Genomic DNA, 13552 nt, shown 5'->3' with positions numbered 1-13552 from the left:
GCACAGTCTGTTGGGTATAGGATGACTTGGATGTACCCACAGTCCCTTCAGGTACATGCCTTGTTCCAAGCTGCTGCCCTCAAGGCCTCAGAGCCTGCCTGACTCGTGGGCATTTCTGCTGAGGTCAAGCATCCCAGGGTCCCTTCTAAGCAATCTGACCAGGAGCCTGCCACCCACTATCCCTCAGAGGACATGAGTGCACGCCCCCGGCTGACACTTCTCCCGTCTCTGCCTTTTTTATAGGACATCCTCACCGATCTGTCTGCAGAGAGCGAGAGCCTCCACCTGGAGGCTGAAGTGCAGGACTGTGTGGCACACAAGGTACAGTGGGGTCGCAGGTTCTGTCAGCGTTAATGGAGTGACAGTCACCACATGCCAGCTGCCACGCACAGCATGTGCTAGTTCTTACTGTTTCGGTCCCCGCACCAGACCTACGGGCTGTGTGTGTATATGTGTTTTAGAAACTGGGTCAAAGAGGCGGAGTAACTTACTGAAGCCACATAGTTATTGGAGTGTCAGACTGGGCGTGTGAGCCAGAAACGCTGTGGCTTTCCTTCCCTCTTAATTAAAGTCCACTGTCACGGTGACAAAGCTCTTGTGCAATACAGAGCAGCAGAGAAAGAGCTCCTGCCACAGAGGCAGGGACACCTTGGCAGTGCCGCACACCATCTCACAAGTTCTCTGTGGATGTGTCAGGAGCCAGGGCCTCCGTTTCTCACTGTGCCGTGGGGTGGGGCACAGGAGCACCACCTGATGGGACAAAGAAGCCCCCACGCGCGGAGCACAGCCTTAGGTTTTTAAACCATGCTTACAGTGTTCTATTTTTTTCATTTCTTTAGTGATAGTGAAATATACATAATAATATACATAATATTTGTTATGTTAACCATTTGTTTTATATTTTGGGTACTGGGGATTGAACCCAGAGGCAATTTGCCACTGAACCACATCCCCAGCCCTTTTTATTTTTTTATAAAGGGTTTTGCTAAGTTGCTGAGGCAGGCCTTCAGCTTGTGATCCTCCTGCCTCAGCCTCCCAAGCTGCTGGGGTTAGGGGCATGAACCACCACACCTGACTAATTTTAACCATTGGTAAATGTACAATTCAGTGGCATTAAGTGTTTGCATAATGCTGTGTACCCATCACCATTATCTCTACCCAGGATTTTTTTTTAAATATTTTTTTGTAGTTGTAGATGGACAGAATACCTTTATTTTACTTATTTATTTCTATGTGGTGCTGAGGGTCAAACCCAGTGCTTTACACATGCTACACAAGTGCTCTACTACTGAGCTACAGCCCCAGCCCTCTACCCAGAATTTTTTATCATCCCCACCATAAAGTCTGTACGCATTAAACACTAACAGCCCCCTCTGCAGCCCCTGGTAACCTCTGTCCTGTGTAGTCTCTTTGGATTTGTGTGTTCTGGGAACCTCACATAGGTGGATTCGTCCAGGTTTGCCCTTTTGCAATTGACTTCTTTCACTTAGTACAGTGTTCAGGGTCCATCCACATTGTGGAATGTATCGAAATTTCGTTCTTTTTAAATCTTCACAATTGTGCATCGTACGGCTGTGCTCGCTTCGTCTACCCACTCACCACTTGAGGTGTGTCCACCTTTGGCTGTTGTGACTAGTATGACTGTGAACATGGGTGTGCAAACATCTGTTCAAGTTCCTCCTTTCGTTTCAATCTTGGGGTTGGTACCTCAGAGTGCAGTTGCTGGGTCTTGTGGTGATCCTGTGTTTGAAGGTGAGGAAGCACAAGTAAGCCCACAGTGGCTGCAGCATTTTACATTTTCTCTGCGTCCTCGTCAGCACTTGTTATTTGCAGGCTTTGATGGTAGCTGTCCTGGGGGGTGTGAAGCGGCATCTCGCTGTAGTTTTGGTTGGCATTTCCCTGATGACTCATGACGTTTGCAGAGCAGTTTGTTAACATTTAGGGAAAGTTGGAATGACTCACTTCCAAAGGTCAGAGGAAGGCAAGGACTTGACTTGCTTGTATATCCTTGGTATGAAGAGGTGCTACTTCTGTAGTCATCACTTTAAAATCGACGAGTGTGAGTGTGCGTGAGGGCTGTGCACCAAACCTGGGCCTCAAGCGTGCTGGGCAAGGGCTCTGCCCCGGAGCGACACTCCCAGTGGGAATTTTTTCTTTAACCTTTAGCTGTCCTTTTGTGCATCAATTCACAAAAGACTGCAGTTTAACTGTTATTGTGTGTGTGAAGAACTTTGAACACCTCAGGGAGCCCTGGAGGCCTTCAGAACTCATGGGCTCTTTTCAGAGAAAGGCTTTCTGTGACCACAAGCGAAGGCCTCTGCCTCGCACCAGTTGCCATCTCTAGTACAGTTCGTCCTCCGGCTGGGGTGCCGCTGCCCCAGGCCTGTTGTCTGCTCTTGGCCCTGCCGCTGTCCTCAGTGGTCAGAGCCCAGCCCCGTGCCTCCGGGAGCCATCTCGGCATTCCCTTGTTACCACTTGCCACGGTCTCTTTGGCTCTGTGTGCAGAACTGGCCAAGGGTAGGAACCTGATAAACAGCGCCTAGAGGGAACCGTGAGGCAGTCTGGAGTTGGGGTCAGGGAGCCCTGTCTGAGTGTCAGAGCTTCCGATTGATCCATCCTGTGTGGTGTTCTGCTTGCAGAATTAGCACATTACGCAATCTTATTTGCAGCTGTTGTAGAGATGATCACAATCAGTCTCCCATCTTATAACAGATCCCCTTCCCTCCTCCTCGTAGACTGTGAGCCACACAAGGACAGGGCAAGGCCCTCTTGTCTGGGGCCTGGCAGAGAAACTGTCATGAGGAGGCTGTCCACAAGTGGACTGGCCAGCGGGGTTGTCTCCTCTATTGGGACTGCATAATTCAAGAAGCCTCTGATGTAAAATAGCTAAATAGCTGTATTAGAAAGTTTTAAAATTTATTCTTTGAAGTTAAGCCCAAACCTGAACTTTTGACGAACTTTTTTTTTTTTGGCCTTTGTAGAGCCAGGGGATACTCAGTGTCATTGGTCAAGGACTGTATTGTAGCTAGACATGATGACACACCTGTAATCCCAGTGACTCAGAAGGCTGAGACTAGAGGGTCTCAGCCTGCCTCAGCAGCTTAGCAAGACCCTATCTCAAAATAAAAAATAAAAAGGACTGGGGATGTGGCTCAGTGGTTAAGCATCCCTGGGTTCAATCCCCAGTACCAAAAATAAAACTAAAAGATAACTGTATTGTAAGCTTTAACATTGTTCAGAAGTGGTCAGTCATTTATGATCAAAATCCGACCAACCACAGGAACTTGGCTGAAGTAAACTGCAGCAGGTCCGCACAGCAAAGCACCAGGCAGCCACAGTGGAAGCTGCAGAAGTGTATGTGCAGGCGTGGGAGGGTGCTCCTGGATGCCGGTTTCTGTTCTCGAGACTAGAAGGCTCAGGGGTCACTCCAGTTGGACTGGGCTAACTGGGCTGCGCAAAATAACCACACAAGAGACACAAATACCTTTTTCTTTGGGGTCGCTGTGACGGCTCCTCTGATCTTAAGGGTCCGCAGAAAGAGAGAGAGCAAGAGCACTCGCTGAGGAGAAGCTATTCAAATGAGGCAAGGGGTCAGGTTTCAGGGGGCTGAGTCTATCTCAGCAGGTTGACTGACATCTGGGTAGGCCATGCCCACGGGTACAGTAAGAGAAGGGGACACAAAACAAGGCACTTCCATGGAAGATTCTATCCTAAACAGGGCAAGGGGTTGGGGCGGGGATGTGGCTCAAGCAGTAGCGCGCTCACCTGGCATGCGTGCGGCCCGGGTTCGATCCTCAACACCACATACAAACAAAGATGTTGTGTCCGCCGAAAATTAAAAAATAAATATTAAAAAAATTGTCTCTCTCTTTAAAAAAAAAAAAAAAAACAGGGCAAGGGCTTATATTACAAAGGAACAGGTGAGCGTAGCTTCACCCATGGGGCTGTAGCAAGACACACCCAGGCACAAGACACCGACCCTCAGACCCAAGAAGGGTGGGGAAAGCTCTGCCATTTTTCTGTGACTGAGCACCTCAGCACCCAGCCGGGGAGTGTGACTCAGTCACGTGTAAGGTTGGTCTCCCACACCTGGGGGCATCCTGATTATTTTTTTTATTCATTTTATAATCGACTATGTATGTAGTGAGCACCTATTTCATGCCAGGGTCTGGCTCAGGTGCCAGGAAGGCAGCAGAGAACAGGAGGGCCCCTGACCGCTGGGTCAGGTCCTGTTGGGGAGGTCATTAGGGAGTCAGCAGTGAGTGCACACTGTGGGGTCCTGTGTGTGAGCCGTGCTGACCTGCCTGTCTGTTTCAGGGCATTGCTCAGGCTGCCAGATACATTTACCGACGACTCATCAATGATGGGATTCTGAGCCAAGCATTCAGCGTCGCTCCCGTGAGATCCTGTTTCGTTCTTTCCTTCCCCTGTCTTTAGCCGTGTGTTGTTCGCAATTACTCACTCTGCTCTTCGTCCTCCAGGAATACCGGCTGGTTGTGGTGGGGCACAGCCTGGGTGCAGGAGCAGCTGCCCTGTTGGCCATCATGCTCCGGAGCTCCTACCCACAAGTCCGGGCCTATGCCTTCTCCCCGCCCCGAGGGCTGTTAAGGTAATGCCATGCTGTCCAGCGCTTAACAGGGGCTGCCCACAAGCTGTCTGATCCACTTATCTTTTTTGGGGAACCAGGGATTGAACCCAGAGGTGCTTAACCACTGAGTCACATCCCCAGCCGTTTTTTGAGACAGGGTCTTACTATATTGCTTAGGGCCTCACTAAATTGCTGAGGCTAACTTTGAACTTGATCCTCCCGCTTTAGCCTCCTGAGCTGAAATGATGTAAATCTAAGATTCATTTTATAATAGACTATTTTTTAGAGCAGATTTGGGTTCACAGCTGAATTGAGCAAAGGTACAGAAAGTCCCTGTCTCCCCCACACTTGCAAGCCTCCCGCATTGTCAGCACCCCCAGCTGTCACCTCTGATAAACCTACATTGTCACATCTCTGTCACCTAGTATCCATAGTTTGTGTTAGGGAGTCTCTTGGACGTGTACATTCTATGGATCTGGATAAATAATGACATTCTTATGAATTTGCAAAGTATTTTTCTTTGCTGGTTCATTATTCTGATTGGACTGTCCTCTGTAACCTTTCACCCTGATTATTTTTTTTTAATTGTACCACAGTTAAAAAAAAAAAGACAAATTAAGAATAAAAAATAAGAGAATAAGGGCTGGGGATGTGGCTCAAGCGGTAGCACGCTTGCCTGGCATGCGCGTGGCCCGGGTTCGATCCTCAGCACCACATACCAACAAAGATGTTGTGTCCGCCGAGAACTAAAAAATAAATATTAAAAATTCTCTCTCTCTCTCTCTCTCCTCTCTCACTCTCTTTTAAAAAAAAAAATAATAAGAGAATAAAAAAGGGCCTTGTGCCTAATTATAGAAAATTGGGAAAATATAGAAAAGTGAAGAGATAAAAGATCCTTTTTTCTGCCCCCTCCCAGTGCTAGGGATGGAAGCCAGGGCCTAGATGTAGTAGGCAAGTGCTCTACCACTAAGCTACACCCCAGCCCCTACAATTTTTTTTTTTTTTTTTTTTGAGAGTGAGAGAGGGAGAGAGAGAGGAGAGAGAGAGAATTTTAATATTTATTTTTCAGTTATCGGTGGACACAACATCTTTGTATGTGGTGCTGAGGATCGAACCCGGGCCGCACACACGCCAGGCGATCACGCTACCGCTTGAGCCACATCCCCAGCCCCCTACAATTTTTTAAATAAAATTAAAAACTCAGAGTAGGGAGCATAGCTGGTGCCGTGGTATGTGCCTATTGTCCCAACTACCACAAGGCTGAGGCAAGTGGGGGGTTACTTGAGCCTAGGAGTTTAAGGTGGGCCTGAAACCTCATCCCAAAAATTCATGTAGAGAGAGTTCATTGTGTGAGCTTCTATTTAATTAGCTTCAGTACAATAATCTATCAACATACGGCTCATCTTTTTATGTACCTTCACCCTACTTCCCACGTCCCTCACAGCTGAGTTAACTTGGAAGCAAATCTGAGAGAGCATATCATTTTATCTGTAAATAACCCTAATATAAGTAAAAGATAAAGGGGTTAGGGGCTGAGAAAAAGGGGATCACAAACTGAAACTGATTTCCATGTAACTATAAAACTCTAAAAAAAAAAAAAAGAAGAAGAAAAGATAAAGGGTTTGGTAATTTTGTTTTGTTTTGCTTTGGGGGGTGAACTGGGGATTGAACCAGGGGCACTCTACCACTGAGCTACATCCCCAGCCCTTTTTATTTTTTGAGATGGGGTCTCACCAAGTTGACCAGGCTGGCCTCAGACTTGTGATCCTACAGCTGCAGTCTCTTGAGTAACTGGGATTGCAGGCACATGCTCCACTGCACCCAGCCACCCAGCTTTAATTCTTTTTAATAATGTCTTAATATCTAGTAATAGAATCACGTTTCCCCAGCTATCTCCTAAATGTTTTACAATTGGTTTGTCTGTATTAGGATCCAAAACAAGGTTCTTACATTGTATATGGTGCATTTGTCTTGCAACTGTCTCTTTTTGGAGGGAGGTGGGTTCCAGGGACTGAACCTGGGGGCACTTGACAACTGAGCCACATCCCCAGTCCTATTTTGTATTTTATTTAGAGACAAGGTCTCAGTGAGTTGCTTAGCACCTCACTTTTGCTGAGGCTGGCTTTGAACTCGAAATCCACCTGCCTCAGCCTCCCGAGCCGCTGGGATTATAGTCGTGCTCCACTGTGCCCGGCTGTACCTGTGTCTTTTAACATACAGATTTTTCCCTCTCTTCTGTATTTGTTGAAGAAACCACGTCATGTGTGCTGAAGAACTTGTCCCCTTCTGGATATATATCCATAGTGCCATTGAACATTTTCTGTCTCACCTAGGTTGTTTGTAGTTCTTTGAAAATGGTACTGAAGGATTTGATCAGATTCAGGGTGCACTTCCTGTCCATATGACATCGTGGGGATGTGCTTCCTGTTGCATTGCCTCAGCAGCTGCGCTGTGTCTGCTTGCCTCCCATGGCGTTAGCCCTAATGATTGTTAACTGAGATTTGGTTTTTATTGGAGGTTGTAAAATGGTGATAGCCTGCTTCTGTTATTTCTTCTCTGTTAATTAGTTGAAAATTTAAAAACCTATCTGCAAATATCGCTTACTTTGAGGTACATAGTTCGTACAGGAAACTCAAGAGAGATGCATAAATGCTGGGATCTTTCCACCTAGCACTGCTGGGAAACAGTCCCTGGCCACATTGACTCCTTAGCCTGTCAACATATGAGCTGTCCTGGCCACGGCCACGGCCACAGCCACAGGGAGTCCCTTCAGATTGGTTTCTCCAGCCTTTGACCAACCCCAGTTGTCGGATAGTTTTCTCACTTTCTGATAAAACAAACTCTGCTAAACTTTTGGGCTTAAAATGGCCTTAATGGTTTTTTTCTCTGTTCAAATTTGGACTTCAAGGAGTGTCAGTTCCTATTGTGGAAAACAGGACTTAAGAGACTGTAATGCAGGGTCAGTTGTGGCTCCTTTCAGCAGAAAGAGGCAGGGAATGGTTTTGTTCAAACTCTTCTCCTGGTGTGTGTATAAACACAGAGATCAGGGGTTGAGAATAGTAACACTAATGTAGCTTCCAACAGTGTGAGTATCAGAAGCTCCAGAGTTCTTTGCAGTTAGTTTGTTCATAGGATCTACTCCTGCTAGGGATATACGATCAAATTGCAGTTGTTTAAAGTCACTTGAAATAACTGATTCATGTATCTCATTCGGCTTTTGATTTTAGAGATTATCTGTGTTATTTGATAATGTAATAATTAACATAATTAGAACATAAACAAAATGTTAACATGGTTCCAGAGACAACCCTACAAAGCAGATACCTTCAGAGAAATTTAGTTTCTATCCTATTCCCTCAAAAATGTCCTTTCTTTCATTCCAGAAGTAACTATGTCTGATTTTTTACTTTTCATTATTATCATATATCAAGCATATCTTCTTCAACGTTTTTTTTAATTTACTTTTTTATATGGTGCTGAGGGTCAAACCCAGTGTCTCACAAGTGCTAGGCAAGCACTCTGCCACTGAGCCCCAGCCCCGGCCCTCTTCTTAAAGGCAGCTATTATACCTGCTCTTGTGTCTCATTTTTATTCCTTTAACTTCAACAGCATAATCTTTTTTTTTTTTTTTTTAGAATTTTTAATATTTATTTTTTAGTTCTCAGCGGACACAACATCTTTGTTGGTATGTGGTGCTGAGGATCGAACCCGGCCGCACACATGCCAGGCGAGCGCGCTACCGCTTGAGCCACATCCCCAGCCCTCTTTTTTTTTTTTTTTTAAGAGAGAATTTTTTAGTATTATTTTTTTTTTAGTTTTTCGGCAGACACAACATCTTTGTATGTGTTGCTGAGGATCGAACCCGGGCCACACGCATGCCAGGCGAGTGCACTACGGCTTGAGCCACATCCCCAGCCCCAACAGCATAATCTTTGAGTGCACCATAACAGTACCCAGAACCCTGTCTCACGGCAGTAGAGAACTCAAGTGGATGGTTATAGGCTGGACCCAGTTTTCTGTGGACAGATGTTTGGGTGGTGACCAGCCTCTGCTTTTCAAGTAGCACCATAATGAATAGCTTTCTGCCTGTCCTCTTACATTCTTGCTTCTTACATTCTTAGGTAGATTCTGCTAGGTGGGGTGGCAGGGCCAAAGGTACCTTGGTCTGCTCTCTGGATCCAGTCTGACGCTTTGCTGTGGAGTCTTCATTGAATGTCCGTGTGGCTCTAATAGAACCTGGCGAGAGCTGCTCTGGCTCAAGCCACTTCTTCCCCCTGGAGGACAGAGAAGAGCTATACCAACCTCCCACTGACCTGGCAGTGTTGCTTTTTTCTCTCTGAAACTGCAGAAGACTGACTTGGCATCTCTTGTTTAAAATTTTCAGCAAATCTCTTTACGAGTACTCCAAGGACTTCATTGTGTCACTTGTCCTGGGAAAGGATGTGATTCCCAGGTCAGTGTGCTGGATGGTTGGTCAGTGGGTTGGGGTAGTTGAAAATACTGAGTACTGAGTCTCAATCTCATCTTTTGCTAAACAGGTTAAGTGTGACCAACTTGGAAGATCTGAAGAAAAGGATCTTGCGAGTGATTGCTCACTCTAATAAGCCTAAGGTAATCTGGGCACCAGTGTTAAGAGGGTCTGCAGGGAGAGGCCTTATGGAGCTCAGGAGCTCTCTGGACTCAGCCTCAGGGAGGGCACTTTAAGCTGTTGCCCTAAATTCTGTTGCTGCCCTCTGAACAGATTTTTGTTTAGGACTTTGATACCTAAGAAAGCAAATGGCTAAAGCAAGTACACGAAATGCCAGTTAGGAAGTACTGTAACAGAATAATCCTGTTCTATTGAAGTGTTTTGCCTTCTGCCAGACTTCCTAGGCCTGTTTTGTGACTATTCTGGTGCTTTTGGTAATACTGTCTGTGGTTAAGAAAATAAGATTTTAAAATAGATTTTAAGGCTGCTAAATCAGATTTTATGTCCACATTATAGATATTATGCAGTTGTAAAGACAGTGATAGAAGCTGGGAGTGTAGATCACTTGCCTAGCATGCATCAACCCCTGGGTTTGATTCTCAGCACTGAAAAAACAGGTATATGCCTGTAATCCTAGCATCTCAGAAGGCTGAGGCAGGAGGATTGCAAGTTTGAGGCCGGCCTGGGCAATTCAGACCCTGTCTGAAAATTACTAAAAAGGGCTGGGGATGTAACTCAATGGTAAAGTATCCCTGTATTCAGTCCCTAGTACGGCTATAAATTAATTAATTTTAGAGGAGATAACATTATATGAGCAGAGGGAGGAGACAAGGAGCTATTTATAGACATGTATGATTGGGTTTTGACAAAAATTTTGAAAAATATATACCAAATTCCAAAATGTGATTTTATTTGGATAATGGAGTTGCAGATGATCATTTCTTTTCTTTTGTTTTTTTAAACATTTATTTTTTTAGTTGTAGTTGGACACAATATATTTTTATATGGTGCTGAGGATCAAACCCAGGGCCTCGCACGTGCTAGGCGGGCGAACACTCTACCACTGAGCCACAACCCCAGCCCACGTTTTTCTTTTTTTGACAGGAGAAATAAGTCTTTATTCAGTAGCCAAAGAATGGAAAAGAGGGAGCTTTGCTCATGAATCAGCTTCTCCACTTAAGGGGGCCAGGGTTACAGACACAGATAGGATTAATGATGGCGAGAGACTGGGTAGTAAAGGGGAGGAACACATGACTTTTTTGAGATTAGGTAAAGATCTTCCAGAACTCAGGTGCCACCTCTTTTTGTTCCTTTTATGGTCCAGTTTTTCCAGTCATGGCAGCTGGTATATGTCTTTAGCCTTCAAGAGTAGGGAGACAGACAGACACAGACATTAGGCAAATTCAAGTCAAATCAACCTTATAGTTCTGGACAAAACATTTCTCAGATGATCAATATGTCTATATGCAAAGCTGAGTAAAATCTGACCCAAAGATTAAGGCAGCAAAGGAGAAAGACACAACATGAAGGCAGAGATGCCAAGTGGTCATATCCCAGTCACCCATTTGATACTTGTAGGCCCAAGTGAAGTCAGAGATTTTAGCAAAAATAGCCTTCAGGTGCCTGAAGAACAGCTGAGGCCCCCCTTCCATCACAGCCCACACAGCAGAGGTGTCTTCAGTTCTTTAACTTCAATTTTATTTTGGTTTGTTGCTAATTAGGAAAAAAACTAAATTATCCTTGTATCAGCCATCCTCTCCAAATTTCCTAGAAGGTAGTTTCTAAAAGCTGGGGTGTAGCTCAGTGGAAGAGCATATGCAAGGCCCTCGGTTCAATCTTTAGCTCCCCACAACCCTGAGAAAGAGAGAAAGGAAAAAAAAAAAAAACTAGTATCTAGTATCTTTAAGGGCAGGGTAAAACTAATTTGCAAAATTTCATGAAAAGAATTAAGGCATAAGGCCCAGGGGTCCCATCTCCAGCACCACCAAAATAGTGATTTTTCTCATCAAAATATGCATAATATAGTTTTTAAATATTGCTACAAGTATGTTGGCTTTATCACGCAAGAGGCACCCAACACTGGTTTGGGTGGTTTGGCTGAGAGGACTTCCTGAACCTGAGGGTTGCTGCCACCTAGCAGTCCTGTGAGATCCCTCTGGTAAGGGTGGCAAATCCTCAGAGGACCAATGTTCTGTCTTGGTTCTCGCCCTCAGTACAAGATCTTGCTGCAAGGCTGCTGGTACGAACTGTTTGGAGGGAACCCTGATAACTTCCCAACCGAACTGGATGGGGGTGACCAGGGAGACCTGACACAGCCTCTTCTTGGGGAGCAGAGTCTGCTGACACACTGGTCCCCAGCATACAGCTCCTCCAGTGATTCCCCACTTGACTCTCCACCCAAGTACCCGCCTCTGTATCCTCCTGGCAGGATAATCCACCTGGAGGAAGAGGGCAACTCAGGGAGGTGAGTGTGAGGGTGTGCAGGTCTGCACTCACCACCAGGGGAAGAAAGCGTGTGCTGGAGACCAAACTCAAGAAACGCTCACTAGCTAGTATTTTCTTCTCTGTTGAAGGTTTGGCTGCTGGGCTGCTGCTCAGTATAGAGCAAGGTGGTCACATGAAGCAGAATTCAGCAAAATACTCATAGGCCCAAAGATGCTGACAGACCACATGCCAGACATCCTGATGAGAGCCTTGGACAGCATGGTGGCCGACAGAGCAGCCTGTCTCTCCTGTCCAGGACAAGGGGTCTCTAATACAGATGTGGTGTAATCAGGTATCCTGGGAATGGCCCCAGAACAATGGATTCATACATTAATTCTTAAACCAACTTAATGCGCAAATAATTTCCATGATGCCAGTACACTGGATGCCCACTAACAGGAATCTGATGGGTACTCAATTTAATGAGCTTCAAGATGAACCAACAGTCCGTTGAAACTACTTTTGATCATAGTGGCAGCAGGATCAGGAGTCAGGGAAGCGTGCCAAGACTACGGGGCTGCCAAGACAGCAATGTGGGGAAGCCAGGTGGAAGCAGCTCCCCAACCCACGCCACGTAAGAACGGCCCCAAAAGGGCAGGAATCCAACGGCATTTGAAGACCCTAAATGGACTGTAGCCTTCCCCCCTCAGGGTCTTGTCCTGCTACCACTTAGGTGGGTCTGAACTGGGATGACAGGTGTATAGTTTATTTTTCCATATCTCAGGGTACTAAGGGCAGCCCTGAGCTCCGTCTTCAAATGAAGATGAGCCAGGTCGGGAGATAAGCAAAGGCCACTCCTGCTCCCTGTGTTTACACCACTTGGGTGTTTAAACAGCGAGAGTTGATAGTTTGATTCTCATGTATTATTTTGGCTCTGAGGCCAGCCAGTGGGTTCAGAAGTTTAAAAAATAAAGTACTTGCACACCATGAGTAGTATTTCCAGGTAGGTTCGCTTTACTGAGTTGTTTTACAGCAGTTGTGTTTTAAGTATTGGCTTTTTCTGCCTACTGTAAACAAAAATGAAATCTTACATTTTCTGGGCATTCTGGCTAAATATTAAAGATGCACAAGTACCCCGTTTCACCCACAAGACACCCAATAAATGATGGTTGAGGAATTTCTCTGAAAAGCATAAACCCACAAGGATGGGGGAAAGCCAGAGACAAGAATGGTTGGCTCAAGAATGACTCCCAACCAAGCGCCGTGACCACCTGTGATCCCCGTGGCTCAGGAGGCTGAGGCAGGATTTCGAGTTCAAAGCCAGCATCAGCAAGTGAAACCCTAAGCAACTTGGACCCTGTCTCTAAATAAAAAAGGCTGGGGATGTGGTTCAGAGATTAAGCACCCATGGGTTCAGTCCCTGGTACCAAAAAAAAAAAAAAAGATTCCCAAGTAGGAAAGATGAGCTAGCTGGCTCACCACCCAGGTTCCTAGGAACTGAGCAGATGTGAAAACAGCTCGGTCCAAAGGGTCTGAGGGGGAGGAAAAATCTGGTCTGGCCCTTTGCTCTTGGGCAGAGGGTGGGGTCTGTGCATCAGCAGTTGAGGAAAGGGAATGACCTTCCTCAGCATTTCTCACTGTACTCCCTGGACAATTGGGGAGAACACGCCAGACAAATCTGACCTCTGGAGACCTTGCTCAGGTAGGCCCCTAGCTGTCTCAGCCATGTGCTGCCAGGTTTGCCTCAAAACACAAGTTTCTACACTTCCTGGGGGCAGATGGTGAGAACTGACTTGCTGCCCTAGTGCCACCACATGCTCCCTTACCAATGAGGAACAAGAACAGAAGTGACAAAGAATACATAGGCTGAAGGTCCAAAAAACCCCAAGCTGAAGCTGGGGCCAGAGAGTGCTGTCATCACAAAACTGACCTAAAGAGCTAAACAGTGAAGAGTTAAAGAACATCTGAACTGAAAGCATGAGATAAATTATCAATCTAAAATTTTAGAACAGGCCATGAGTATCACAGTAGAATGGCTATTTTCAAAGATGTAAAGGCTCAAAAATACACAC

The 13552-nt window shown here is 45.8% G+C and overlaps 1 protein-coding gene across 2 annotated transcripts in view; it reads left to right on the top strand.

Annotated features, from left to right (window-relative positions):
- The window catches only part of DAGLB (diacylglycerol lipase beta), an 86559-nt gene extending 74089 nt beyond the window's left edge, over nt 1–12470 (top strand). For both annotated transcript variants that reach the window (XM_081297559.1, XM_081297560.1), the window contains 7 exons: nt 244–321; nt 4318–4398; nt 4482–4609; nt 8973–9041; nt 9127–9199; nt 11270–11520; nt 11630–12470. In XM_081297559.1, coding sequence (XP_081153685.1) covers nt 244–321; nt 4318–4398; nt 4482–4609; nt 8973–9041; nt 9127–9199; nt 11270–11520; nt 11630–11828 — 879 coding nt within the window. In that variant the 3' untranslated portion in view covers nt 11829–12470. The remainder of the gene's footprint in view (nt 1–243; nt 322–4317; nt 4399–4481; nt 4610–8972; nt 9042–9126; nt 9200–11269; nt 11521–11629) is intronic.
- The last annotated feature ends 1082 nt before the right edge of the window (nt 12471–13552 follow it).

Source organism: Spermophilus citellus (assembly GCF_964194105.1).
Source record: "Spermophilus citellus genome assembly, chromosome: 6".
Classification (NCBI taxonomy): domain Eukaryota; kingdom Metazoa; phylum Chordata; class Mammalia; order Rodentia; family Sciuridae; genus Spermophilus; species Spermophilus citellus.
This window is presented reverse-complemented; position numbering and strand designations above follow the sequence as displayed.